This window comes from Mesoplodon mirus (genome assembly GCF_964341445.2).
Source record: "Mesoplodon mirus genome assembly, chromosome: 9".
Lineage (NCBI taxonomy): Eukaryota > Metazoa > Chordata > Mammalia > Artiodactyla > Ziphiidae > Mesoplodon > Mesoplodon mirus.
The window spans coordinates 100314060-100340863 of NC_138985.1; the positions used below are offsets into that span (position 1 = coordinate 100314060).

A 26804-nucleotide genomic window follows, 5' to 3' on the forward strand; every position below is an offset into this window, starting at 1 on the left:
GCATAATTTTTTTCAACTACTGGAACTGGAACAATAGGATACCCTTACGTAAAACAAAACAAAATACCTCTACCTAAATATGCTAGATTATACAAAAATTTACTCAGAATGGATTATTGATCTAAATGGAAAACATGAAACTATATAAAACTTTTAGAAAAAAAATAGAATAAAACTTCTGTGACCTAGGGTTAGACAAAAAAACTTCTTTCACATGAAACTCTAAAACAATACAAAAAAATTGAACGTTATCAAAATTAAAATCTTTTGCATGAAAGACACAGTCAAGAGAATGAAAAGACAAACTACATACTGAGAAAAAAATATTTGTAAACCATGTATTCAGTAGAGAACATGTATAAAGGATTTACCAAGAAATCTCAAAACTCAACACTACGAAGACAACCCCACTAAAAAATGGCCACTGAACCCCCATGTTTGAATAGGCACTTCACCACGAGGAGATATAGATGGCAAGTAAGTATGTGAAAAAGTGTTCGACATCATTATTCACAATGCAAATTAAAATTAACAATGAGATACCATGACAAACCTATCGGAATGGCTAAAATTATAAAATACTGACAATGCTAAGTGCTGTCAAAGATGCGGAAAAATAGCAATTCGTGCGCATTGCTCATGGGGATTCAAAATGATATAATCATTCTGAAAAGCAGTTTGGCAGCTTCCTACAAAGTTCAACACACCACGTGACCCAGCAATCCCACTCCTGGGTAGTTAGCCAAGAGAAATGAAAACTAATATTCATGCAAAAACCTGTACACAAATATTTATAGCAGCAGTATTCACAATCATCAAAAACTGGAAACCAATGTCCTTCAAATAGAGAAACAAACTGTGGCACATATATATAATGTATATATACATTACTAAGCAATTAAAAACAAATAAGCCATTGATACAAACAACAACCTAGATGAATCTCAAAGGTGTTATGCTGAGTGAAAGAAGCCAATCTCAAAAGGTCACATACTATATGATTCAATTCACATGATATTCTCAAAAGATAAAACTATAGCAATGGAAAACAGATAATGATTTTTATGAGTTGCCGGTGGGGGAGCTTTTGATTACAAACAAATAGCATGAAGGAGTTCTTTGGGTTATAGAATTTTTCAATATCCCAATTGTGATGGCAGTTACACAAATCTGTACATGTGCTAAAATTCACAGAGCTAAACACCAAAAAAGTCAAAAATAAGAAAAATAAAGAAACATATATAGCCAACATCTTAGCACACAAAGGTGCACAATAAGTGTTTGTTGGGTTGAATTACAAACAATGTTGAAAATCACTACTGCCCATATTTCACCCTGCCCCAACATAGTTCAAATTATTGTGTCCACTGGCTGATTATGTGCGTGTAAGCAAGAATGAGGTGGTCCTGGAGAGAAGACAAGTCAGTTAGAGACAAACTTCAGGATACTTTCACCATCATGGACACAGTTATCTTTAAGGTCACCAGGTCCAAAACTCTCACACACAACACAATCCTTTGGAGGAAGACTATAATAAACATGTGTTTCACTAACTGCTACTCCTTTCCTTTTTCTTAACATCTCCAGAATCTCCCCAGGTGGTTAATCCCAACTCCAAATTTAGAAATGGCTTCTAATTACATTAAAGCAATCAGTCTTTTATTTTCTTTGACCCCTGTTATTGACTTAGTGGTTGGCTCCAGGAACTAAGAAAGGCAATTGAGGCCAACTGGACCCTATTTCTGGATTACTGTGTGAGCTATGACGTAAAATCCCTTTTTTTGTTGGGTTTGAGCCTGGAACCATGTCACTCTACGGACTGGTTACCATCTTTCAGTGATAAAGAGAAAATCCACTGAGAGAGCAAGGAGGCAGAGAAATGAACTGAGAGTGAAAAACCGGTTCCCGGCCATATCATTTTCCCCTCCAGTCCAGTTTCCCACTTAACTAGGTGAAAAATACCAGACCCCTTCCCAGTCCTGCTAGCCCAAATCTCTAGGGAAGTCCTGGAAAACTTAGTCACACCTGGAGCTAGCCCTAAGGTTGGAGTTTTCAGGAATATAGACCAATAAATTTCTTTTATTATTTCAGAGAATTTGTGATAGGTCTGTTACTTACCAACCAAAGCATCCTAGCTGACAGAAGCCAGCTAGATTGGTTTCCTTTTATTTTTAAAATAATTTCTTTGCAGGGAAGTAAGCATAAGATCAAAATGGGTTATTATTTACATGCCTCTGATAAGTTCAAAGGACAACCTCAATTAGGACTTCCAGAACAACCTGAAAAAAAAAACAGGTTGAGAAATCTCTCTTCCCTCCCACTGCTCCTCCCTCTGGCTCTCCTTTCTTTGATTAAATAGGCATTAGGATACTTTTTCTAAAAGGCTTCTCTGTGGTGTTCAGAATCATTTCTAGAAATTGAAACCTCAGACTTTCCAAGATGTACCTCAGTGCTGCATATCACCGCATACCTCTAAGTGATGGAAACAGCATTCCTATCATCGGACTTGGTACCTACTCAGAACCTAGATTGGTAAGCTTATCTCTCTCTGTTTTTTTTTTTTAATTAACACTTTCCTAAAGGATAATCTGTAGTTCATTTTGAATGGATTTCATTAATTTAGTTTTTGTAATAATGAATGCAACCTTGAAGGACTGCTGTTTGGCTGAGTAAGTACTGAGCCAATGGTTAAACTAAATCAGTTTATGGTTTTAAAGTATCTTGACTTAAAGAATGGGACCTTTCTGCTTCCTTTACTAAAATTCAGCCTGAATGCTGGTTATAAGGTTGAACTGAAGTACGTAAAATTTCTGAGTTTATGATTTTTTAAAGTTCATATTTGAGAATTTTTAGTTCAGTCCAACAAAACATTTAGTGAAAACCTACCATGTATGAAGCACTAGGCTATAGAAGCTTCAAATATGAAGAGAATAGTGTCTCTGCTGTCTAGGGATTAAAAATCTAATAGAGGAGACAGACTCTAATAACTAGTTAATCATAGAACAAGGAAGAGTAAATGCTGTCTGAGGATTGTAAACAGTATCTCTCTGAAAACACAGGAAAGGGAATAGTTAGATTTGACCATGAGGACTGAAGTGGGTTTCCATTAAAACACAGAAAAGCTTCTACTTGTAAGAAAAATATCTTTCTGCTTTCCACATTGCAATTCCACATTTAATGCTGATTACCAGAATAAACAGTGGCTATATCTAGAAATGCTACTGAAATTTGAATGATCATGTGTGAATGAACTCTGTTAAACTAAGTATAAGTTAGCTAGGCAGAGAAGCAGAGCTGAGGCAGGACATTGTAGGCAGAAAGAGAAGCACAGAGGCACAAGGATATGAATCTGATTATGTCATGCCTCTGCCTAATTTTTCAATGGCTCCCTATCAATTATAGGGTAGAGGCCATACTCCTTACTTGCACATTGGGCCTTATGGTTTAGTCAAGACCTGTCAGCCCAGCAGCATCTACCACCACTCTTCCACCTCCCCCTCATGTAAAACATAGCTTGAACAACTCTCCCATGTCCATGACCTTGAACATGCTGCCCTCCACCTGGAACACGCTTTCTCCTGAGCTGACTAATTTTTACTAAACCTGCAAGACTCAGCTGGAGGATACCTCTCCTTAGAAACCCATCTCCCAACCACCACAACTTGCCCCTCCTGCGTGTTCACATAGCCTCTCATACTCAACTCTGTTGTAGCACTTATCACACTATGTTGTAACCATTGTTTCTGTGCAATCTTCCCTATAAGATGTAAAATCCATCAGGAAAGAGACCATGTCTTGTTCAGCTCTATATTCCCAGTATAGTATGCGTGCTGGGTGTTCAGGTAATCCTTGTCAAGTGAATGAAAGGAGGTATATATATATATATATATATATATATATGTATATATATGTATGTGTGTGTATATATATATATATATATATATGCATCAGAGGATATGGAGATGTAAATGCATACAATAATAATAGCTAAAATTTTTTTAACACTTAACCGTGTGCCAGGAACTCTTTGTAGTACTTTATAGTACATGCATTTTCTAATTTAATCCTCACAACATTATGAAAGAGATACCATTTTACCCCATTTTACAGATGAGAAAACTGAAGCATGGCAAGATAAAGTAAAATGTCCCAAACTTATAATGCTGAGGAAGAGAACTGGAATTTGAACCAATGTAGTTTTGGCCCAGATCCTATCCTCTGAGTCCCTATACTATATTACCTGTTATAAATGTATGTTATGTCAATGCAGCTGCATATTTCTATGACTTTCTATATGTATTTCTATATATGAAAGTATCTAGGAATATATATCCAGAAAGTACCTAGGATGGATAGACAGATAGATAGATAGATAGATAGATAGAATGATACATCTAGGATATGAATCTAGTTATGTCATGCCTCTACTCATTTCAATGACTATCAATTATATGGCTCCTTGCTTGCACATCTGTCATTCTATCTATCTCTCTATCTTTCTATCTATCTCCTGAAGCTCAGTGGGGCTCAAAGTGCTGCATCTACCAATAAATGTTATTAAGTGCCTGCTATGTGTCTAATAATATTAAATGCTACAGGATGGAGACATTCAAAAGCGTTCATGTGTCATTTCCCAAAAAGAGTTGTAACTCACTTCAGAAGATAAGACATACTGCAGTTAGAGAACATGGCATTCGAGGAATATTATTAGAAATGAAGATTGTGCATGCACAAACCACACTTGTGATCAGAAATACAGAACTAAAGGTATGTCTCACAAAATTGGAAACTCTAATGTGAAGAACAATGCCCACCATGGAAGATTTGGGGGAGGGGGATAGGCGGAGCTAGGTTGAGGGGGAGACGGGGAGTGGGGAGGGTGGAGTATCTCCGAGCTGGAACACTCAGCAGTTTCTATTCAAAGCCATACAACTGACAACTCCCTCACCATCTACCCAGGGCTGATGAGACAGACACTAGGAGTACCCATGCCCAAGTCGGTCACCAGGAAATAAAAGTACCGAATTAGATTTAACGTCAGAATCTTAGTCCTAGAGATGAAATCTGATGCCAAAATTCAGTCTTCTCCCCTCAGCGTGCCTGAGGTGCTTTTCAAAACCTTTCATTCCACAAGAGATGGAAGGAGAATGACAGGCTGAGGTAACTCATTAACTGAAATGCTTCATATTTCATGTATATAATCAAGTCAGTCAATATTTGTCTTGGGATCCTATTCCATTTTGATACAGAAGTTAGCAGGCGCCAGGGGAAGATTTAGGCTTGTCTTCAGGGGGAGTCGGGGTAGGAGCAGAGATGAAAGGCCGAGATAAGGAAGACTAACAATACCCTCTCCTCCAGCATCTGCCCATTTGAGATTCCACTGTCACACACGTGGCAATAGGAACTGTAGAACAGCAGCCCAGAGGAACATTATTGTGCAGCTGTGTGAGGCCAACCAGCCTAGCTTCTCCTGACTTACAAAGATTTTTTTTCTCTTAATATGCCCGACTTTCTTATAAAGGTGTTCATGCCTCTGGAGTCAGGGAATTTGAGATGGAACCAACATTTAGTAGCACCAAGCACTCTGTGCATTTCCTCACTTGACGATCACTAACTAATGAAAACTGAACTGTACAAATTATCTATGCACCATGTCTCTAGGACAGATTCCCAGAATGTTTTCATACAGGGATGAAATAGTCTATAATAGCCTCCCAGCAAGTCTCCCTTCTTCCTGTCTCTCTCCCTATATCTCTGTCTGAGAAAGTCCGATAGGCAAGAGTTTTGAATCTTGTTCCTTTTTCTGCTTTGATAGAAATTAATTTGGTTTTTATGTATATCAGCCCATGAGTTAATAACCAATATTTATCAAAAACTTCAAATAAAACTCAAGAATATTACCAAGTGTGCAAATGACACAAATCTGGGACCAATGGTAAATATTTTGGAAAATGGGCAATAATTCAGTTCAATAAATATTTATTGTGTGCCTCCCATGTATGAGGCATTTTTCTAGGTAACACAGGGATCGAAACAATGGACTAGAAACAAGGGATTTAAAATCCGTGAGTGACTGAAGGCAGAAAAAATAAATACACTTATAAATGAAATATAAAGAAAAGCTGAAGTGCTTGTTCAAAGATGAAAGTAACAGTGAACAAATCTAGTTATGGGGTAGATCAGGAAACACCAAGCTATAGGGAAGGAGTAGCCTAGATTGGGGTTGTAACTGATCCAGTATCCCTTCCTGGGTGGCTCTGGTTAAGATTTCTATAGCTATAAACAGTTTTCACACTCTGAAGAGTGAGCCAAAGGCTTTGTATATGGGGCAAAGGAGAGGTGAAGTCCAATCTCTTGAGTACCAAGGAGGAGCCTGAAACATCAAGGGGCCACTGTGATGGAATTTTGTAGTAGGGAAGAGAGACTGGTGTCAACTCTGAATACATGGGCAAGGGAGAATTTATAACCAAGGTGCAGGGTTGGGATCTGTGGGTAGAAAATTACTAAGAGGAAACATCAGGAATAAGGGGCCATTCTGGCTAAACTGACCTAACAGGATTCTTGCTGAAGACAGGGTGGGGTGACTAGATATCTCCTGGGGCATGGTGGAGGAGGAGGAACCTGATTTGATATCAAGCATGATCAGATATGGAGGGTGAAAGGTTGTGGTTGAACTGACTTAGCAGGATTCTTGCTAAGCTTGGACAGAGCAGAGATGAGTATGAAAGTCCATGCTGGAAAAGAGTTCAAAAGAACCTGATTAGACTTTGGTCCATGAAAGAATGTTTGTCAGGGTTAAGGATGTTCCCACAATCTCTACCTAAAGGGACCAGGGACAAGGCAGGAACCATAAATAAGTGGTCCTAGAGAGCCAAGTCTATTTCTCAGTTTTGTTCTACTTTCCCATTTTGATAGTAGATATAAGTGCAAGAAATGCTTTCTTCTTCTTTGCTACAAAACAAAAACAAAAACACAAAAAACATGTGCAGGTAACACTTAGGGGACGATTGATGGTACAAGACACAATTAATAGAGTACCAGGGATTCCACTCACCATTCTAAATGAAGATGGTAATTTCTCCACTACAGCTAATTGTCATGCATAAACAAAGTCCAGTGTGGCCTGATCTTCTCACATTTTTCAAAGAATATTGTAAAGTAATTAATAATTTTTAAGTAATGGCAACATTTATATTTTTGTAAAATGCTATATGAGCTAGTATTTTAAGAGTCAAAGAAAATAATTCAGCTGCTGTTTGTTTTTACTTTTAGTAGAGTGTGTATCCTGAGTTCTTTGCAGTACCTGTGACCCCTTCACACTCAAATTCCTGCCACAGAAGCCTTGGCTCTTAGAAAGCAAATACCAAGAGCTGACTTCTGCATTTTATATCATTCCTCTCTAGAGGCAATGAATGCTGCACATCAAGCTGCAAAAAATGGTTTGCCGGGGTGGGGCGGGGTAGATGGTAACAAAAAAATACCAGGGAGAAAAATGTAGGTTCATATTTCAAAGCTATTAAACTGCCAACGTTAAAACAAATTAAAATGAGAAGAGGCTAAATACATAGAGATCAAGTGAGATGGCTTCTCTAATAAATCAGGCAAAAAATAATAAGGACTTAAACTTGGTCGGTGGCTGTGAGGAAGATAATCTGGCTGGGGCCTAAAAAAGAAGTAACTTGGCTAAAGGATACAAACCATGGGGTAGACTCTACAAAGCTTGGCAACCAATTGGATCCAAACAAAGGAGAACAAATAGTAGGTCCAAGGCCAAAAATGGATGTTTCATGCCCAGGTTACTACATTCTTTGTATCTAAAGTTTTGAGTCACTTACCTTTTATTTTTGATCTACTTCCTTATTTTTTTAACATTTAAAATTTTGAAATATATAGAAGGGTGAATACTTTTAAAGCTAACATCTGAGTAACCACCACACAGATCCAAAATTAGAATATACCAACCCCCAGAAACCCTCTGTGTGCCCTTCCCAATTCAAAACCATCTCTCCCTCAAGAGGTAATTTATCTTCTAACTTTCATAGCAATTCTTTTCTTTTCTTTTCTTTTTTTTTTTTTTTTTGCGGTATGCGGGCCTCTCACCGCTGCGGCCCCTCCCGTTGCGGAGCACAGGCTCCGGACGCGCAGGCTCAGCGGCCATGGCTCACGGGCCCAGCTGCTCCGCAGCATGTGGGATCCTCCCAGACCGGGGCACGAGCCCGTGTCCCCTGCATCAGCAGGCGGACTCTCAACCACTGCGCCACCAGGGAAGCCCCATGGCAATTATTTTCTTGCTTTTTTCTAAAGGTCATATAACTTTTATCAGGTAGATTGCCTATCTCCTCTTCATTTAGTTGTTCTTGTGGGTTTTTATCTTGTTCCTTCATTTGCAACATATTTCTCTGTCATCTCATTTTGTCTGACTTTCTGTGTTCATGGTCTTCTTTCCACAGTCTGCAGGATCATAGTTCTTCTTGCTTCTGCTGTCTGCCCCATTGTGGGTGAGGTTGGTCCAGGGGCTTGTGCAGGCTTCCTGTTGGGAGAGACTGGTGCCTGCCCTCTGGTGGATGGAGCTGGGTCACGTCCCTCTGATAGGCAGGGTCATGTCCATGTCATGTGTGTTTTGAGGTGGCTGTGAGCTCAGTACAACTTTAGGCAGCCTATCGTCTGATGGGTGGGGCTGTGTTCCTATCTTGTTGGTTGTTTGGTATGAGGCTTTCCAGCACTAGAGTGTGCAGGTTATTGGGTGGGGTCGGGTCTTAGTGCTGAAATGTGGACCTCTGGGAGAGCTCACTCCAATCAGTATTCCCTGGGGCTTCCGCTACCAGTGTCCTTGCCCCCACAGTGAGCTACAGTCTACCTTCACCTCCCCAGGAAGCCCGCCAAGACCCCTAAGTAGGTCTGGCCCAGGTCCCTATGGAAGTACTCCTGTGTGCTGGATCCCAGTGCATGTGAGACCTTGTGTGCACCCTTCAAGAGTGGAGTCTCTGTTTCCCCCACCCTCTGGGGCTCCTGCACTCAAGCCCCACTGGCCTTCAAGGCTAAATGCTCTGGGGGTCCTTCCTCCCAATGCCAGACCCTCAGACTGTCACGGAGGGCTATTTTTTTTTTTCGGTACGCGGGCCTCTCACTGTTGTGGCCTCTCCCGTTGCGGAGCACAGGCTCCAGACGCGCAGGCTCAGTGGCCATGGCTCACGGGCTTAGTTGCTCTGCGGCATGTGGGATCTTCCCGGACCGGGGCACGAACCCGTGTCCCCTGCATCGGCAGGTGGACTCTCAACCACTGCGCCACCAGGGAAGCCCCACGGAGGGCTATTTTCATATGGGAACGTCCCTGTGTAGCCTGCATGGGTTTAATATTTTTTGGTGCGAGGGCTCTTTTTAGTATAGATGTCTGCCACCTCTTTCCTCAGTGTATGCTAGCTGTTATCCCTTTGATAAGAGGTGTGACTGATGTTGTGGTGACCAGAACCTGCACTGGATATTGAGCAGGGCCTCCCCTTTGCTCTCTGGTTGTCACTGCCCTGTCAGGGGTGGGGTCTGCTCCCTAGTTGTCGGAGTAGAGTCCCCCAGGTCTGTTTCTGAGCTGTTTCTGATCTGCGGTGTGAGGTAGGCGGGACTGGAGCATTCCTCCTCTGGAGCTGTTCACCTATGGGTGTGCTCTGTTGTGTCACCTTCACCTGTTGTACAGGCTCTTAGATTACACTGTTGTTGGTACTGCTCTCGTCCCCACCTTAACCGTGGGAATGCCTGCACTTGGCCCCAGTGTCCCTCAGACGTTGTTTTCACCAGGCCACCAGCGCAGATCCACTGAAGTCAGGTCCCAGGATTGCAGTAAGCATGGATCTGGACCCGCTGTGTGCACTATGGGGGCAGCTCAGACTCTGGCCTGGCCCGACCCCCCTGTGTAAGTGCCCACAAAGTCTACAGCTGCTAAAGCTAGGCCCATCTTGGCTGCAGGAGCACTTGCTGTCCATTTAGATGTTCTGCAGGCACTTAGCTTACAAAGCTGGTCGCAGGGTCGTCAATTCATAGTTTGTGCAGCTGCGAGGAGAGACTTCAGCTTTTCTTCCTTAGTTGCACAGCCCCTGGGGCTCAGCTGTGGTTTCAGCACCACCTCTGCATGTGGGCCACCCACAGGGGTCTGCTCCCGAGGCTGCCCTGGAGCACACAAGTCCGCCCCAGCGAAGAGGGGGATGTGGATGCAGCAGTGGCGGGGGTCACAAGAGCTCCTGCCCCGGCAGGAGCCCTTCCCCATGCCCAGGGAGGCAGGGGCCTCACGTGAGGAGAGAGGCTGCAATGGCAGTCCTGCCCCTTGCAAGTCACTTAACAATGGTACTTCGCTTCTATGGCGGTCTGGGTTTCCTCTACAAGCATTCCTAGTTGCGGATTTCCTCACTTCCATCCCCTCAGGCTGTCTCCGCACAGTCAACAGAAGTCTCCCAGGGTCTGCTCTCCAAACCCCACATTTTAGCACCCAGCCCCCATACACACTGGCGACACACCTCTCAGGCTGGGGCACACAGGGCTGTGGCGAGGACCATCTGTGTAGGTCTCACTCTGTCCTGCCTGCCACAGACAGGTCGCTGGGCTCTCCTCTCGTAGTCCCCAAAGTTCCCCTTCTGTCCCAACTGATCTCCTCGCTGGTGAGGGGGCTTCCGTGGGTGCGGGAACCTCTCCTCACCTTCAGCTCCCCCAAGGGGTGCAGGTCCCATCCCACTTCCTCTCCTCTTCCTTTTCCCTTTCTTTCATCCTACCCAGTTACGCAGGGGTCTTTCTTGTCCTTTTAGGCGTCCGAATATGTTGTTTTTGCTATAAAATGATGTATGTGCCAAGTGTCCTGATTAAGAATGATTAAAGAAAAGATACATTTCTCTTCTCCCCCAACCCAACCCCCCTATCATTTTAGACCCCTAAGGGGACCTGTGCAAGATCAGTGAAAATTGCCATTGACACGGGGTACCGGCACATTGATGGCGCCTACCTCTACCAGAACGAGCACGAAGTGGGGGAGGCCATCAGGGAGAAGATAGCAGAAGGAAAGGTGCAGAGGCAGGATATCTTCTACTGCGGAAAGGTGAGGTCTTCCCTTCATCCTACACGACTTATGTTCATGGTGGGTCTGACGTCTTTTCTCTGCTGAAGGATGTGGAACTCACCAAACCCTGCAGGCTTGCAGGATCTTAGTTCCCCGTGTCCCCTGCAGTGGAAGTGCAGAGTCCTAACCGCTGGACTGCCAGGGAAGTCCTGAGGAGTGAGTTCTTAACTGCCAAATTCCTCAATCTTGCCAAGAATTTAGGGACTAATTAGCCCCATGAAGTTTAGGGAAAAGTTCTTTTTTCATACTTGGTCATTGATTTAAGACAATATGGAAGAGCCAAATCTACAAAGAAAGTCGATTTGAGGAGTGAAGGGAAGTAAGGAGGTGGTTCATATTATAATAAGCATTTGTCAAAACTTCTTTTAAAAGGAGGTAGCTGGGCTTCCCTGGTGGTGCAGTGGTTGGGAGTCCGCCTGCCAATGCAGGGGACACGGGTTCGCGCCCCGGTCCGGGAAGATCCCACATGACGTGGAGCGGCTGGGCCCGTGAGCCATGGCCGCTGAGCCTGTGCATCCGGAGCCTGTGCTCCACAACGGGAGAGGCCACAACAGTGAGAGGCCCGTGTACCGCAAAAAAAAAATAATAAATAAATAAGGAGGTAGCTTTTTCTTCTGTATATGCCTATTTGTCCATAGATCACGAATTTTTTTTGAGATATAGTTCATGTACCATAAAGTTCACCATTTTTAGTATATTCACAAAGTTGTACAACCATGACCACTGCCTTTTCCAGAATATTTTTCTCACTCCAAAAAGAAACCTCTTACCCACTAGTAATCACTGCCCATTTATCCCTCTCCCCCAGTCACTGGTAAACACTGATCTACTTTCTGTCTCTTTAGTTTTCCTATTCTGGACATTTCATACAAAAGGAATCATACAATATGTGTTCTTTTCTGTCTAGCTTCTTTCACTTAGTATAATGTTTTCTACTTTCAACCATGTTGTAACACATATCAGAATTTCATTTCTTTTTATGGCCAAATAATATTCCATTGTATGGATATACCACATTTTGTTTAGATCACTATCTTTTGAGAAATTGAAATCTCCAGTGTTAGAAATCACTATCCATTGAAGAGCAATCAGAAAGATAAAGCATCATGATAAAATGAAAGTGGAAATATAGGATACATATTTATAGGCAGCCTTGCAGGAATAACAGGAATAAAACTGTATAACTTTAGAGAACTTGTAATACAATTCTCCTAAGTTTTCTAAAGAGAACAAAATGGTGCTTCTGACTTCACTCACTCCCCAGAACCCCGTCCTCCCGACTCCTTTCCAGCCTCTCCAGGAGTTTGCAGTTCCCCAAGTCACCGGCCACTTATGGGCTATGATTTCAAGGGGCCGTGTAGAGCCACTGTCCCAAAATATCAGCCTGAAGCTTTTCACTTTATTATAGCTTTACAACCTGATTCCTAAAGATTTTGTTATTACAGAGTCTCTCATTACAACTCACCAAGTGTTTCCGGGGAAAAATAAACTTGAACTCATATCCTGAGGACCTGAGCCAAAGAAGCCTGCCCAAAGCTGGAGATATTTTTGAATTTATTAAAAAAAAAAAAAAAACTTTCATTCTTATCTCCTTGGTAAACCGTTAAAGCTGTTGGAATACCTATCATGATGAAAAAATTGAACTGAATTAAATCACCCATTTCATTTCATTTCAAGGTTGATATGAGTTAACATTTACAAAGCACTTAAAGAGTACTTAGAACTAGTACTGCATGTGTTTGTTGAATAAAAATAGATTAAAACATAAAACAGAATTTTCAGTTAGATGAGATTTCAACAATACACCAAAAGGACCCACAGTAACAACAAAAACACATTTTTCTCTACTCTCACATTGTCTTCTCTTCTCTATGCTCTGAAGGCAAGAAAAAAAATTATTGTCCAACATAGGAAAAAAAATCAAATTTTGCTAATTTTGCTTGCTCTTACTTGTGGCAAAAAATGCACATAAATTCAAAACTTTTTTTTCCAAAAAATATGTAAGCAAATTTGATGCTCCAAGAAGATGTATTCATTTATCCTGAAGCTCTGGGTACCCTTCAGTATCCCATGTTTTACAGACCTCAAGGGTACGCATGCTCCAGTTTGACAACCCAAGGCTTAATCGTTCATTACCTAACACTTTAGAGAATGAGTAATTTCTTTCTCTTTTTTTTCTTATTTATGTTAAGCTGTCTACATTCCTTTTATTTACTTTTTCAGCTTTATTGAGATATAATTGACATATGGCCTTGTATAAAGTGTACAACGCATTGATTTGATACAATTATATATTGCAAAATGGTTACCACCATAGTGTTAGCTAACACCTCCATCACATTACATAATTACCATTTATTTTCTGTGATGAGAACATTTAAGATTTATTCTCGTAGCAACTTTCAAGTATATAATACAATATTGTTAACTATAATCACCATGCTGTTCATTAGATCCCCAGAACTTATTCATCTTATAACAGGGAGTTTGTACCCTTTGACCAACATCTCCCCATATGTATTCATGAATAGCTGTTTTGTTTTTTCATGAATAGCTATTTAATTGTTTTTTATATAAATTTATTTATTTTATTTTTGGCTGCGTTGGGTCTTCGTTGCTACACGCAGGCTTCTCTCTGGTTGCAGTGAGCAGGGGCTACTCTTCGTTGTGATATGCAGGCTTCTCATTGTGGTGGCTTCTCAGGAGCACAGGCTCTAGGCATGCGGGCTTCAGTAGTTGTTGAACATGGGCACAGTAGTTGTGGCTCACGGGCTCTTGAGCGCAGGCTCAGTAGTTGTGGCGTATGGGCTTAGTTGTTCCACGGCATGTGGTATCTTCCTGGATGAGGGCAAGAACCCGTGTCTCCTGCATTGGCAGGCGGATTCTTAACCACTGCGCCACCAGGGATGCCCCATGAATAGCTATTTAATTGTTGATCTTTGTTGGAGGACTGGAGGCTGGGGTCTCCCATGCCGCCATTTTGGTGACATTATTGGTTCAGATCTTAGTAGGGATTGGCAGAATTTTTCTGGGGAAATGAGGAAGTGAACCAAATGAGAACAAAGGAGCAGTGAAAAGGGATTTAAACTTTTGCAATAATTTAAAATTTTACCAGCGTCTGCACCACCCATCACAATGTGGAGGATCTGGTGAAGACACATACACAACCTTATTTCTTACTCAGATGAAGCACACCTTTTATCAATGAAATGAAAATAAAGTGCCAAGCCAGGTCAGAACCACTAGTCAGATACATGTTCCCTAATTACACAATGAGGAAAAGTGAAAGTGCTAAGAGTCGATTAGGCAATTAGCACAGAGCAGAGGAAGACTTTATTGCTGAATTAGGTACTCTGTGGTTCAGGTGGATCTTTAAATCTCTGGTACTATATTTGGATAAAGCTATACTCTGGATGTCAAGTTATATCAGCTCAACCTATACTCAGATGACACTGCAACATAAACATATTTTTGTGAAATGAAATGGGTGAATACAATGTGTATGAGTGTTTGTAAAGAATAAAGGGCTGGGGAATTCCCTGGCGGTCTAGTGGTTAGGACTCTGCTCTTCCACTACAGGGGGCATGGGTGTTGGGGAACTAAGATTCTGCATGCTGTGCGGTGCGGCCACAAAAAAAGAAACGGTAAAAAAAAAATTTTAAGGGCTGCATTATTGTTAAAAATAATAATAATAATGAGGATATTAATTAACTATCTCCCTTTTTTTCTTTCAGCTGTGGGCTACACATCATGACCCAGAGATGGTCCGCCCATCTCTGGAGAGGACACTCAAGGGCCTCCAGCTAGATTATGTGGATCTTTACATCATTGAAATACCTATGGCTTTTAAGGTAAGTTCATATGCCTAAAGGTAAGGCCTCTGCTCTTTGGCAACCATGGGCCAACATCTATGTACGGGAAGCTCATTCATTACTTAGCACCATAGAATATTATGATGTTTTGTTGCCATAAATCAGATAGTACTGACCTAACCCAACAAATGCCAAGAAAGATTATGTGTAGCCAACTCAGGCCTGGATCCCAAGTTTCTAGATTCATAATCCAATGCACTGTCTGTTATATCATGTCTTTGCAGCTATAAACGCTCTCCATCAAACCAACAAGTAGTCTCCTAACTGTAGTCCACATTGCAGTTGTCCAGCATCCAGACACACCCTTCTTCCCATTCACACAGTCATGAAAACATCCCTGCATAACATAATGTAAAATAATAAATACAACTGAAAACCTACTCACACTCCACCCTCTCCAAAGGAAAATAACCCAAAGAGTAGTCAGATTTTTGAAGCCAGCTCCAAGATCAGGACTTCTAGGTGATATCTATTCCTCTAATTCAAATGCACTCCTTCCTTGAACTTTCTCAATATATGGACTCAGTTTAACCACCACCAACACACCCAGTATACACTGCTGAAGAGCAGCAGCTGCTTTAAAGTTTCACTGAGGGAAGGAGAGATTGAAAAACAAAACTGACCACTTGTCCATGAGGTAAACCAGATCCTGCTGGACAGGAAAGACAAGGACTCTCTGCCATTGCAGTGGCCAGAATTTCTTTACACAGCCAACCTGGCTGCCCCATTCTGTTCTCTGGAAGCACCTTCCTTATTAACTCTCCTCTGTGGTCACATCCAAGATGTGACCTTAGCAATTATATATCCCAAAAACCTCATTTCACAGAAGAGAAAAGCAATGAACTACTTAGGATTAAAGTCCATCAGAATTGGAACCACATCCTGGGTCCCCTGATGCCAATCTCATACGTGTTTCCTTATACTACACTACCCTCTGCCTTATCCTCACAAGCCTAATAATCGCAATGTCCTGTGGACTACAGTAATTTTTTTATTTCAGGCTCTTGGGATTTTGACCTTAGCCCTTCTCCTCACTCAACTAACTTCGATTCTTATTCAAATGGCTGAGTTCTAAGCTGAGTCTTACAGATTTGGAAAGAACCTGTATTTAAAAGTGAGAAAATGAAATTTACTTCTCTGTGGCTGACTAATGACTTGTAAAATCTTTTTGGAGAAGGTAAATAAAGAAATTCTATTTCTATTCTTAAATAGGATCAAGGATCAAGGACACAGAGAAGGTAAATTTTTAACAGTGAGAAATTACACAGTATAGTGACGTTACGTCCCAACTGAACCTGTACTCCCTGTAATTGAGAAATCAGTCTTTGAAGCCAAAATATCACTTGCTTTTTGAATCTCATGATTCTTTTTAAAGAAAAACCTTTCTCACTAAAATATTTTACCACTTTGTTATTTTTTAAATGTAAAGTTAATAAGCAGATACAATTTCAGAACAACAAAATACAAAGTACAAAAAATCATGATAAGACATTTTAAAAAGACGAAGTTATTGCTAAACAGGAATGAAGGTCAATAGCGTGGATTTTTAGAGGGTTGAGTTATTCTTCTAATAATGCCTTACAGTCAGGAGCAGGAAAGGAGTAAAAAGACAATGAGCTTAGCCAAATGAAGGGATCAGTAAAGTAAGCACAGTGGAACATCATAGAAATATCTAACATGGGTACAGACTTGGAGAGGACTTAATTAAAATTTGGGAGAGTAAAAACTATTAATAGTAAGTGTTCCTAATGGAGACATAAAGCCATTTCAGGTCAGAAGTAAAATTAGGAAATGCAAAAACCAAAAAATATAGAGGGAGTCTGGAGTGGAAATAAGCCTCATACGTGTTGAGAAGGTCAAAGGTCTTAGAAATCAGAGACAACCAGGGCAGTTAATATGAATGATTACATGGCTTTGAGGAGAAAGGAGTCCTTTTCCTGCTCTCAGTGAAACAGAAGAAAATTGAGGTGAAATTATCTTTGCTAAAGAGGGCATGGAGAAATTGTTGTCACCAGGTGAAAGTTTCATTCAGGTGAGATGGCAGAGCGAAAAATTAAGGAAAAATTTTAAGAATATAATGGATGTTATCCAATTGCTTGATGTTCAACAACAAAAAATTCCTATTATCAAGGTCTACAAAGACTTCTGTGCCACCAACCAAATCCAGAAGACACTTTGTCCTCATATTTTATTTGATCTCTTTCAGCACAGTTGACTACTGCCTCCTCCTTTAAACATTTTCATCTCATGGCTTCTATGATATCACCCTCTGGTGATTCTTTGACAGCTTCTTCTCTGCTAAACTCCAAATGTTTTGCCCAGTGCTTTATCCTCAATATTCTTGTCTTACTGAGCCATACTCTCTCTATAGGTGATTTCATCCAGTTGCATGGATTGAATACCATTTTATATGCTGAGGACTCCCAAATTTTATCTGTACCCATGACCTCTCTCTGAGCCACTCTCTGAGACGTCTCTGTTCTCTTCAAATATCCACTTGACTGTCTAACAGTCATTTCAAACTCAAACTATCCAAAACAAAACTCTCAATTCCTTGTCCAACCTCAGGAAATGATTACCACCATCCACTCAAGGAATCTAGAAATCATCTTTTATTTCTATCCCATTTCCAAGCCCATAAGAGATGGGTCCCATTTTTAAATGTAGCAAAAAAGGAGAAATCTGAAAGACAATTTCCACACCATAGTCAATCTTCATTGGGAAAGTATCATCCAAAAGTTAGAGGAGGAGGTTTGACACTTACATAGTGTATGAGGCAGAAAAAAAGATGCTGAACTCCTGGAGGGCCCAAAAAGGGAAAGAAAAGAACCATGGGGCGATTAGCCAGACCTGAGAAGTAATGTGCTGTGCATTTCCCTTATACTTAAGGAACATTGCATTCATCAACTATACTTAGCTGAAGAATTTCCTCCTCTCAGCCTTAGTGATGACCTTTGGTTTCTTATAAGAGTAAGAAATTTGCTGTCCTCAACTTTGGCCAGGATAGACTATCCAAACACTGAGTCTAAAAGTCCTAATTCTCAACTTTTACTTTTCTTTAATGAGAAATTTTATCATTAAGAGAGAACTTCATGGCTTAAGAACAACAATAATCTGTCAATAAATAAAGAATAATGAATGCTGGGGTGAGAGAATGAGACTAATGTGTCATATATGTTGGACAAATGAATTTCTGGACAGTTCCACAGGGGGAGGGGAAAAAAAAAATATATATATATATATCTTGAATTGGTTTCCCAGGGCCCGGGTATATTGGAATACTGACAACTTAAATTCCATCGTTTCAATCCCCAGATATAAATAAAGTTAACTACACTTTTTCTTTTTCTTTTTCTTTTTTAACAGCCTGGGGAGGAATTCTATCCTAGAGATGAAAATGGCAAATGGTTATATCACAAGTCAAATCTGTGTGCCACTTGGGAGGTAAGTTCAAGTGGGCCTCTTATGTTAAAAGACTACATTTTTAAATTGTGATCTGATTATTCCTATTCGATTTATGGAGAGTTGCAACCTTTACTCCCAATGAAAAGTAGTAGTCAGGTATTTCTAACCACGAGCAAAGATGTATAAAATCTCCACTTCTGGGTGCTGAAAAATGTTTGATTTTGCTTTGATGGAAGAGAAGAATGCCAAAGATAAGGAAGAGAGAAGTGTGGGAGGAGAAAGAAAGTAAAGGAAATAAGTTCTACTGTAACAGTAAATAAAAATATATAAATGAGATCAACTCACGAATTTTTTGTTTCTCAAATTGAATTTTTAAAAATCAGTAATATGATGTCTAAAAGAAACAAATGTAAAATAATATATGAAAAACTGAAAAATAATTCTGGTTCCATTTCTGAGCAGGCTGCTGGCTCTTTCCCCAAGATTATAAGAGTGAGAAACTAGGGGAAAATAATGAGAAAACCCTTATGGATTTAGGTGGGAGGCAGGTACAGATATTTTGAACTGGTTCATTTATGAGGTAATACAGAAGCTTTTACCTAAAGTGAAAGGCAACTCAGCAACCAGTAAGATAATATAGGAGAGGAACTATCAGAGTTATTTTTGCTCTTATTTCTCTCTTGCTATAGCCTTGGGACACACTCCACACATGTAGACACATGTTCAGATGTCTTCAGGAATCAAGTCAGAGCAGCACTGAAATCTTGCACTTGTGAGAAGCTGATAAAAACATAAGTCTCTGCCTGACCTCTGGCAGTTGTTTCCTGCCTCTCCCAGTTCAAACTCCAAAGGCTGGAAGTGATACCCTAATGATCATCTCATTCTAATAGACTACCCCCTATTTAGGTTACAGCTGAGGATCTGAACTGTGGCTTGTTTTGAGGGGTGAGGAGGCACTGACTGTGTTTTCTACTGTCTGGGGCTCTCCACCCGAAAGACCATACACTCACTCCTGACCTCATTGGAGCTGACTAGGATTGGAGTCTGGCATTCTCCTCTAAGGGACTGCCTCACAGTGTACCTAATATCCTCAGGAGAAAATGAGCTCAGAGCCCAAAATAACAAGGCATTTCTTTCACAAGGAAACAACATATCTCAATTACATATCGCAATAAAAACAGAACAGAGGACCAAGAACTTTTTAATTAGCCAATTAATATATTCAAGGAGATAAAAGAAAGATATCAGCAATATGAAATAAGAACAAGAAAACATTTTTTTAAAACAAGAAAAAATAATAATTACGAAAAATAAAAACACAGTGCAGTAGATGGGATAAAAATAGAATGGGTACAGATAAGGAAAAAATGATCAGCTTAAAAGATCAGAATGAGGAAATCTCCCAATTGAAGAAGGAAAGGACAAGAAAAATTTTTAAATGTGAAATATGAAAAGCTAAGAGATGTAAATCATAAAATTAGAATTTCCAGTATCCACACAATAGAAGTCTTAGAAAAAAAGAAAGAAGAAAAAAGAAAAGGAAGTAATAATTGAAGAAAAAACCCAGAGATATTGAAAAGGCATGAATTACCAAAGAGGAAAGAGAAAGAAACCCATACCTGGATGCTTTATAGTGAAATTTCAGGATGTCAAACATAAAGAGAAACTGTTAAAACTTCCAGAGTATAGCAAACAAGCCAGTAAAGGAGACAAAATGAAATAATAAAAAATAATCAGTCTAAGAGAAGGCAGGAAAATAAGGAAAAAGGGGAAATGAATAGATGGGAAAAACAGAAAATAAATAGCAAGATGGGGGATTTAAATTCAGTGGTGTCAGTAATCACAGTGTATGTAAAGAGCCTAAACAACCCAGTTAAAATGCAGAGGTTGTCAGAATGGGTAAAAAGCAAAACCCCACTATATATTATATACAAGAAACTCATTTTAAATAATAAGACACGCAACTAAGCCCATGCGCCACAACTACTGAGCCTGCGCTCTAGAGCGCACACGCCACAACTACTGAGCCTGTGTGCTGCAACTACTGAAGCCCGCATACCTAGAGCCCATGCTCAGCAACAAGAGAAAGCCACCACAATGAGAAGCCTGCACACCACAACGAAGAGTAGCCCCTGCTCACCACAACTAAAGAAAGCCTGCACACAGCAACAAAGAACCAACGCAGCCAAAAATTTAAAAAATAATAAATAAATAATAAGATACATATAGGTTGAAAGTAAAAGGTTAAAAAAAAAGTAAAAGGCTAGAATAAGATGTACTAGGCTGACAGTAATCAAAAGAGAGCTGGAGTAACCTTTTTTTTTTTTTTTTTTTTTTTTTTTTTTGCGGTACGCGGGCCTCTCACTGTCGTGGCCTCTCCCGTTGCGGAGCACAGGCTCCGGACGCGCGGGCTCAGCGGCCACGGCCCACGCGCCCAGCCGCTCCGCGGAATGTGGGATCCTCCCGGACCGGGGAACGAACCCGTGTTCCCCGCATCGGCAGGCGGACTCCCAACCAGTGCGCCACCAGGGAAGCCCAACCATTTTAATATCAGCAAAAATTTCAGAGCAAAGAGTGTTACCAGGGATAAGGAATTTTGTTTTATAATAATAAAGGGTTCAATCCTAAACATCTATGCACCTAATAACAGAACTCCAAAATACATGAAGCAAAACTAAGAGAACTGAAAAGAAAAAAAGAATAATCCACAATTCTAGTCAGAGATTTCAAAACCTCTCTCTCAATAATTGAGATAATAAGTAGACAGAAAGTCTATAGAATATAGGAGACTTAAACTTTATCAAACAACTTGACCTAATTGACATTTATAGAATACTTTTCCAAAATATAACAGAATGCTATTTTTCAAGTGCACATGGAATACTTCACAAAATAGTTCATTTTCTGAGACATAAAACAGATCTCAATACATTTAAAAATATTCTTCATGCAAAGTAGGCTGTCTGATGACATTGGAATTAAATTTGAGTCAGTAACAAAAATATATCTGAAAAATCATCATATATTTGGAAACTAAGAAGATATGTGTAAATAACCCGTAAGATAAAGAAAAAATAACAAAATCTGAATCTATATGTACTCTATATGCTAGCAACACACAATTGGAAATGGAATTTTTTAAAAACAATGTTAAATATTTAGAGATAAATTTAACAAAATCTATGCAAGACATAGAGTTAAAACTACAATATTTTACTGAGAGGATTTTTTTTAATTTGAACAAATGGAAAGCTGTATCTTGTTCTTTGATGGAAAGATTGAATACAGATAAATTGTTAATTCTCCCCTAATTCATGGATAGATTCAGTGCAATCCCAATGACTATCCCAAAGGAAATTGAAAAGCTGATTCTAAAATGTATAGGGAAGTGCAAAAATCATAATGATAAAGATTTAATTTACTAAGAAGATATATCAATCTTAAACACATATGTACCAAATAAAATATCTTCCAAATATATAAAGCAAAAATTGATAGAATACAGAAAGACACTGGTAAATCCACTGTTACAGTGGGAGATTTCTGATATATTTCTCTAAATTATTGAAAAGCCAGGAAAAGCTAGACCTAATCTTCTATATAATGCGTGTGTATGTGAGAGAGAGAAACAATAAGGATCTGTATCCAAAAATAGGAGAATATACAGTTTCCACACATACCAGACACATAAAAATTTTCAGGTACTATACCATAAAGAAAACCTCAACAAATTTTAAGAAATAAGATCATTATTATCATGCTGGTATACGTTATGAAAATACAAGGGGAAGATATAATATACAACATTTCCCCAAAATCATTCAATTACAGAATTCCTGCCTATCTCCTCCACTTTTCTTTAGTTCACAGATTGCCTATTAATATACCCAGGGACTTTACTTTTTAAAGAATTCACAGTCACCTTTATAAACGTTTGTTCTTGCTTGTGTTAAGGTTTCTTTCTTGACCCGTTGGCTTTTACCCTACAGGCTTTAGAAGCTTGCAAAGATGCTGGCTTGGTGAAATCCCTCGGTGTATCCAATTTTAACCGTAGGCAGCTGGAGCTTATTCTGAACAAACCAGGACTTAAGCATAAGCCAGTCAGCAACCAGGTACAGCTTGACAAGGGGAGGGAGGTGAGGGGGAGTGTGGGGATTGGGGAATGTGGGAGAATCCATTACTTAACAGAAAGAATCCTGGACTAGGAGTCAGGAAGTCTTGTGGTCACTTTACATATATCTCATCATTAGACCATGGGCAAGTCAATTTACGTCTCTTAAGAGAAAAGATTTGAAAGTTCAAATCCAAAAAGTAACCCAAACTTTTTCTGAAGAAAAATAATAATGTAGGGGAACAAAACCTACCAGATATTGACACACAGAGTATTTAAAATAATGTAAGATTAGCACAAGAACCACATACAAATAAATAGAAAATAAGAAATACCTTAGAAACAGTCTCAAATAAAATAAAAACTTAATGTAAAATAAAATAGCACAAACTAATGACAAAGGAATTGATTTTTCAGTAAATAGTGCGGGGAAAATTGATAGTTATATAGTAACAAATATAGGTCTTTGCCTCATGTGATACTCCAAAGTGTCCCTTGATCAGGAGTTAAAGAAGAAACAAGAAATTATTTGTGAATACTAGAAAAGAATTTTAGTATTCTGGAGCTATGGATAGAAAGGGAAGCCATGGGAAAATTATAAAGAAAACCAATACATGTAATAGTATAAAAATGTTAAACACTAAAAATATTAGAAACAAAGAGCAAGCAAAATTAGATGATTATATTTAAAAATATAATAGAAAAAGAGGATAATGTCCTTATGAATTAAAAGCCTAATAAAAATCAATGAGAAAAATACTAAGGCTCAAAAGAAATGAACAGAAGACAGATTGCAAGACTGGTAAACATGAAGAATATTTAGCTGCTCTAGTAATTACGGAAATTTAAATTTACGTGTAATTTTGTATTGTGTATCAAATTAGCAAAGTTTCTGTTTTATTTTTTAACATAGTGTTCCATGTAAGCAAGTGATGGAGTGCTGGCAAATGCAAATTGGTTCAACCTTCCTGAAAAGCAATTTTGCAATAAGTAGCAAGAGCCTTAAAAAGTGTTTAGGTTTCGATTTCTAGGAATCCATCCTTGTGAAAAAAAATCAGAACACCCATATGTGTGTTTGTCACAGCACTTTATGTGTGTGTTTGTCGCAGCACTGTTTATCATGGCAAAAACAAAAAACAAAAAACACCAAAAAGGAAACAACATAAATATGAAAAATTCAGGGAATGTTTACATAAACTTTAAAACATTTATAATATGTGAAATCTTAACAAAAAATGTTCTTGAATCACTCTTGAGGTAAAGAGAAATGGCCACGATATTAAGTGGAAAGACCAGGATACAAAACGTAATACAGTATGAAGGCGATTATATTATTTAAAAAGTGCAAATATTGGAAAGAAATATATCAAAATGCTAACCGTGGCTATCTCTGGCTGTGAATTTTACAAGTAAATTCTGTTTTCTTCTTTATGCTTTTCTGTATTTCAAGTCTTCTGCAGTGAGCATATATTACTCTTATAATCACAACAAAATACTATTGTTAAATGGGGATATGACATCCTCTTCCCCCTACTTCATAAAACATTAAGAAGCTGCACTAAAAAATGCTCTTGGAACTGGTAAATATTCACAAACTTGGATTATGGTGGACTTGTTTGTTGAATTCATTGTTATTAGAAACTCAAAAGGATTCATGACAGACAAAATGAATTACCTACATCATGACAGTAGCCCACAGCTAAATAGAAGTGCTGCCATATTTAGAAGTACCACTTCCGAACTGATACCTCAGCTAGTGCTATATCATATACTCTCAGGAACAGAGAGCAACAACCTTTGCCTTCCTCATTGATCTCAATCTATCCCTTTATTCCTAACCTACCCAGCATATCCTTCACATCTCCTTCCTGCACCCCTAAGAACAATATTTTGTTCTAAAAATGCTGAAGTGACAAGCAGCTTTCTTCTTACAAATGCACAGAGACAGATGGTGATTTCGACCTGAGAATGAAAAATAGTGAAAATTTGACAGTGTGTTTCCTCATGCCAAGGAGGAAATACCCTGATCTGTTGGCACAAGAATGTCGATCAGCTTCACAAATATACCCTGAAAGAGAAGCAAGACTTGTTGGAAGATCATAGCCTGAACCTATTCATGTGTCCTGTGGTGTCTGAAAGCAGAATATGTCAAAACTCTAGAGCTGGCACAGATCAAAGTGCAGGTCTCCCAGCCACCAGCCATGACCCTATGCCCTGGTAGGACCATCTCTACTCCAGAGATACAAAATGAGCAGCTTTCAACCCAGGAATACGGTGAGCATATTTTGGGCATTAGACAGAGTGGACACATTTCATGTGCAAGGGATACATACCTGAAGGCCTTGCCTGATTCAAAATTCACGTATTTCAAAACGAATTTTCCCATTAGACTAAATCTAACATAAAATTTGCAAATTTTTGTATTTTTCATTGACTTCATGAACAAATTGACATAGAATATAACCTCACTCTATACTCATTCTCAGAGCCTGAGCAATCCAAGATTCCTTAGTACTCCCTATGATGTCCATCTGAAGCAATGTCCCTCCAGGCTCCGCCCCTGGCATAGACTGTCTGAAAGCCTTCCTAGCGTCATACAGTGCTCTCCCAGCCCAGGTCAAAGGGGACTGTGGATCTATCTCAAGCCATTTAATCTCATACAAAGTTCCAACACCTAACTCTAGGAACAAAGGAAAGAAGGGAGGTAAGGAGGGACGGAGGGAAGGAAAGAAGAAGGGAAGGAGTCAGGAAACTTCCCACATTCTTCCGTTTTTCCTGATCCTATTCACCATGCCTAACTCACAGGTGTCCTGACAGAGAAATTAGTAAATATTTGTTGAGTGACTTCATTAATGGAATGAAAATTCAATGCAGTTTTTCATGGAAAGACAGAAGAGGTTGGGTTAATTAATAAAAGGACTTTTGCTATTTTCCTTCATGGATTCTGTCCGGCTTCTTAACTTCGCCCTGTGAGATTTTGATATCTAAAACTACAGCATTACCAAAGGGTGTTGTAAAACCCCGGACACACCAAGACGCTGACAACTTACATCAGGTTTACATAGCAAACAAAGGAAAGTAAATACTGCGGCTCCACTAGCTCATTCACAAAGGGCTCTAAGCAGTCTCTAGCAAAGAAGGAAGGCAAGTGTGCTTAGGTACCCTTCTCCTTAGAAATAAGGATGACATCAAGGCCCTGCAGCATCAGGAACCATCACCACCCTCTACCTTAAACTGAGCATCCGGTCCCAGCCAGAAGTGACCAGCTGTACCCCATATGAAGCCCAGCCTACAACAGTCTGCAGCATCAAGAGTGACGTTTCCTAAGGTCTGGCTTTGTCCTCTCTGTATAACTCTTGTTTTCACTCATTCAACAAATGGTCATCAAGCACCTGCCTTAGTCCAGGCACTGTGCTAGGTTCTAGGCATGCAAAAGTGACCAAAGACAGATATAGTCCTTGCTCTCGTGGATCAGACATTAATAAAGTCAGGAAAGTTATATGTAATTGGAAACTGAGACAGATGCTCTGAAGAGAAGGAATGTGACTCTCTGAGGTCATACGCACTTGGGTCACGTTAGCCTACCCACTCCCACCCCCACCCTCACCTCCATCCTTAGAATTCCCTTCACTGAGTGGTCCTTTAGCGATATGCCCTCAAGTTTTTTATCAAAAAACTATCTATGCAAAGATCTTTGTTATATTACATATTATATTATATATTTGAGTTTATATTACATTAACTCAAATTTTTGTTGAGTACGGGTTTCTAGTATGTTGCCCAATGCAACTTTCTGTAAACTCCTGAATTTGTTCATAGAATAGATATTCACATACCTGTTTGTTTTATTTTTTAATTGTATTAGCCTTATTATGTATACATTTTGTGTTTTATATATATATATATATACACACACACATACAAATACACACACATATATATGTATATAGGTAAATACACATGCTATATACACATGTGCATATACATATTTAGGCCAGAGACCATAACAGCACTCCAACTGATTAGAAAGGAGTCCCTGTGGGGAAAATTAAATGTGTTTGGAGCAAGCAGGCAGGCATGAAAGTAAGGAATTCACACTTAAGTCTTTAAACAATGACGTGACATGATAAAAAAATTTTTGTTTGAAAAGATTAGTGTACCAATAAGATGGAAAATAAGAAAGAGACCAAAGGGGGAGAGTGATGCTAAGAGTGGGAGAGGGTAAGGGAAAGAAATACAGTCCACCCTCCATATCCATGGATGCAGAACCCGCAAACATAGAGGGCCCACTGTACTACACCATTTCATAGAATGGACTTGA

General features: G+C 39.6%; 1 protein-coding gene across 3 annotated transcripts in view; it reads left to right on the forward strand.

Annotated features, from left to right (window-relative positions):
- The first annotated feature begins 2385 nt into the window (after nt 1-2385).
- The window catches only part of AKR1D1 (aldo-keto reductase family 1 member D1), a 40999-nt gene continuing 16580 nt past the window's right edge, over nt 2386-26804 (forward strand). For 2 of the 3 annotated variants that reach the window (XM_082632901.1, XM_082632899.1), the window contains exons 1-5: nt 2386-2532; nt 10907-11074; nt 14830-14946; nt 18334-18411; nt 22362-22484. In XM_082632901.1, coding sequence (XP_082489027.1) covers nt 2440-2532; nt 10907-11074; nt 14830-14946; nt 18334-18411; nt 22362-22484 — 579 coding nt within the window. In that variant the 5' untranslated portion in view covers nt 2386-2439. The remainder of the gene's footprint in view (nt 2533-10906; nt 11075-14829; nt 14947-18333; nt 18412-22361; nt 22485-26804) is intronic. The other variant, XM_082632900.1, reaches the window with a different exon arrangement.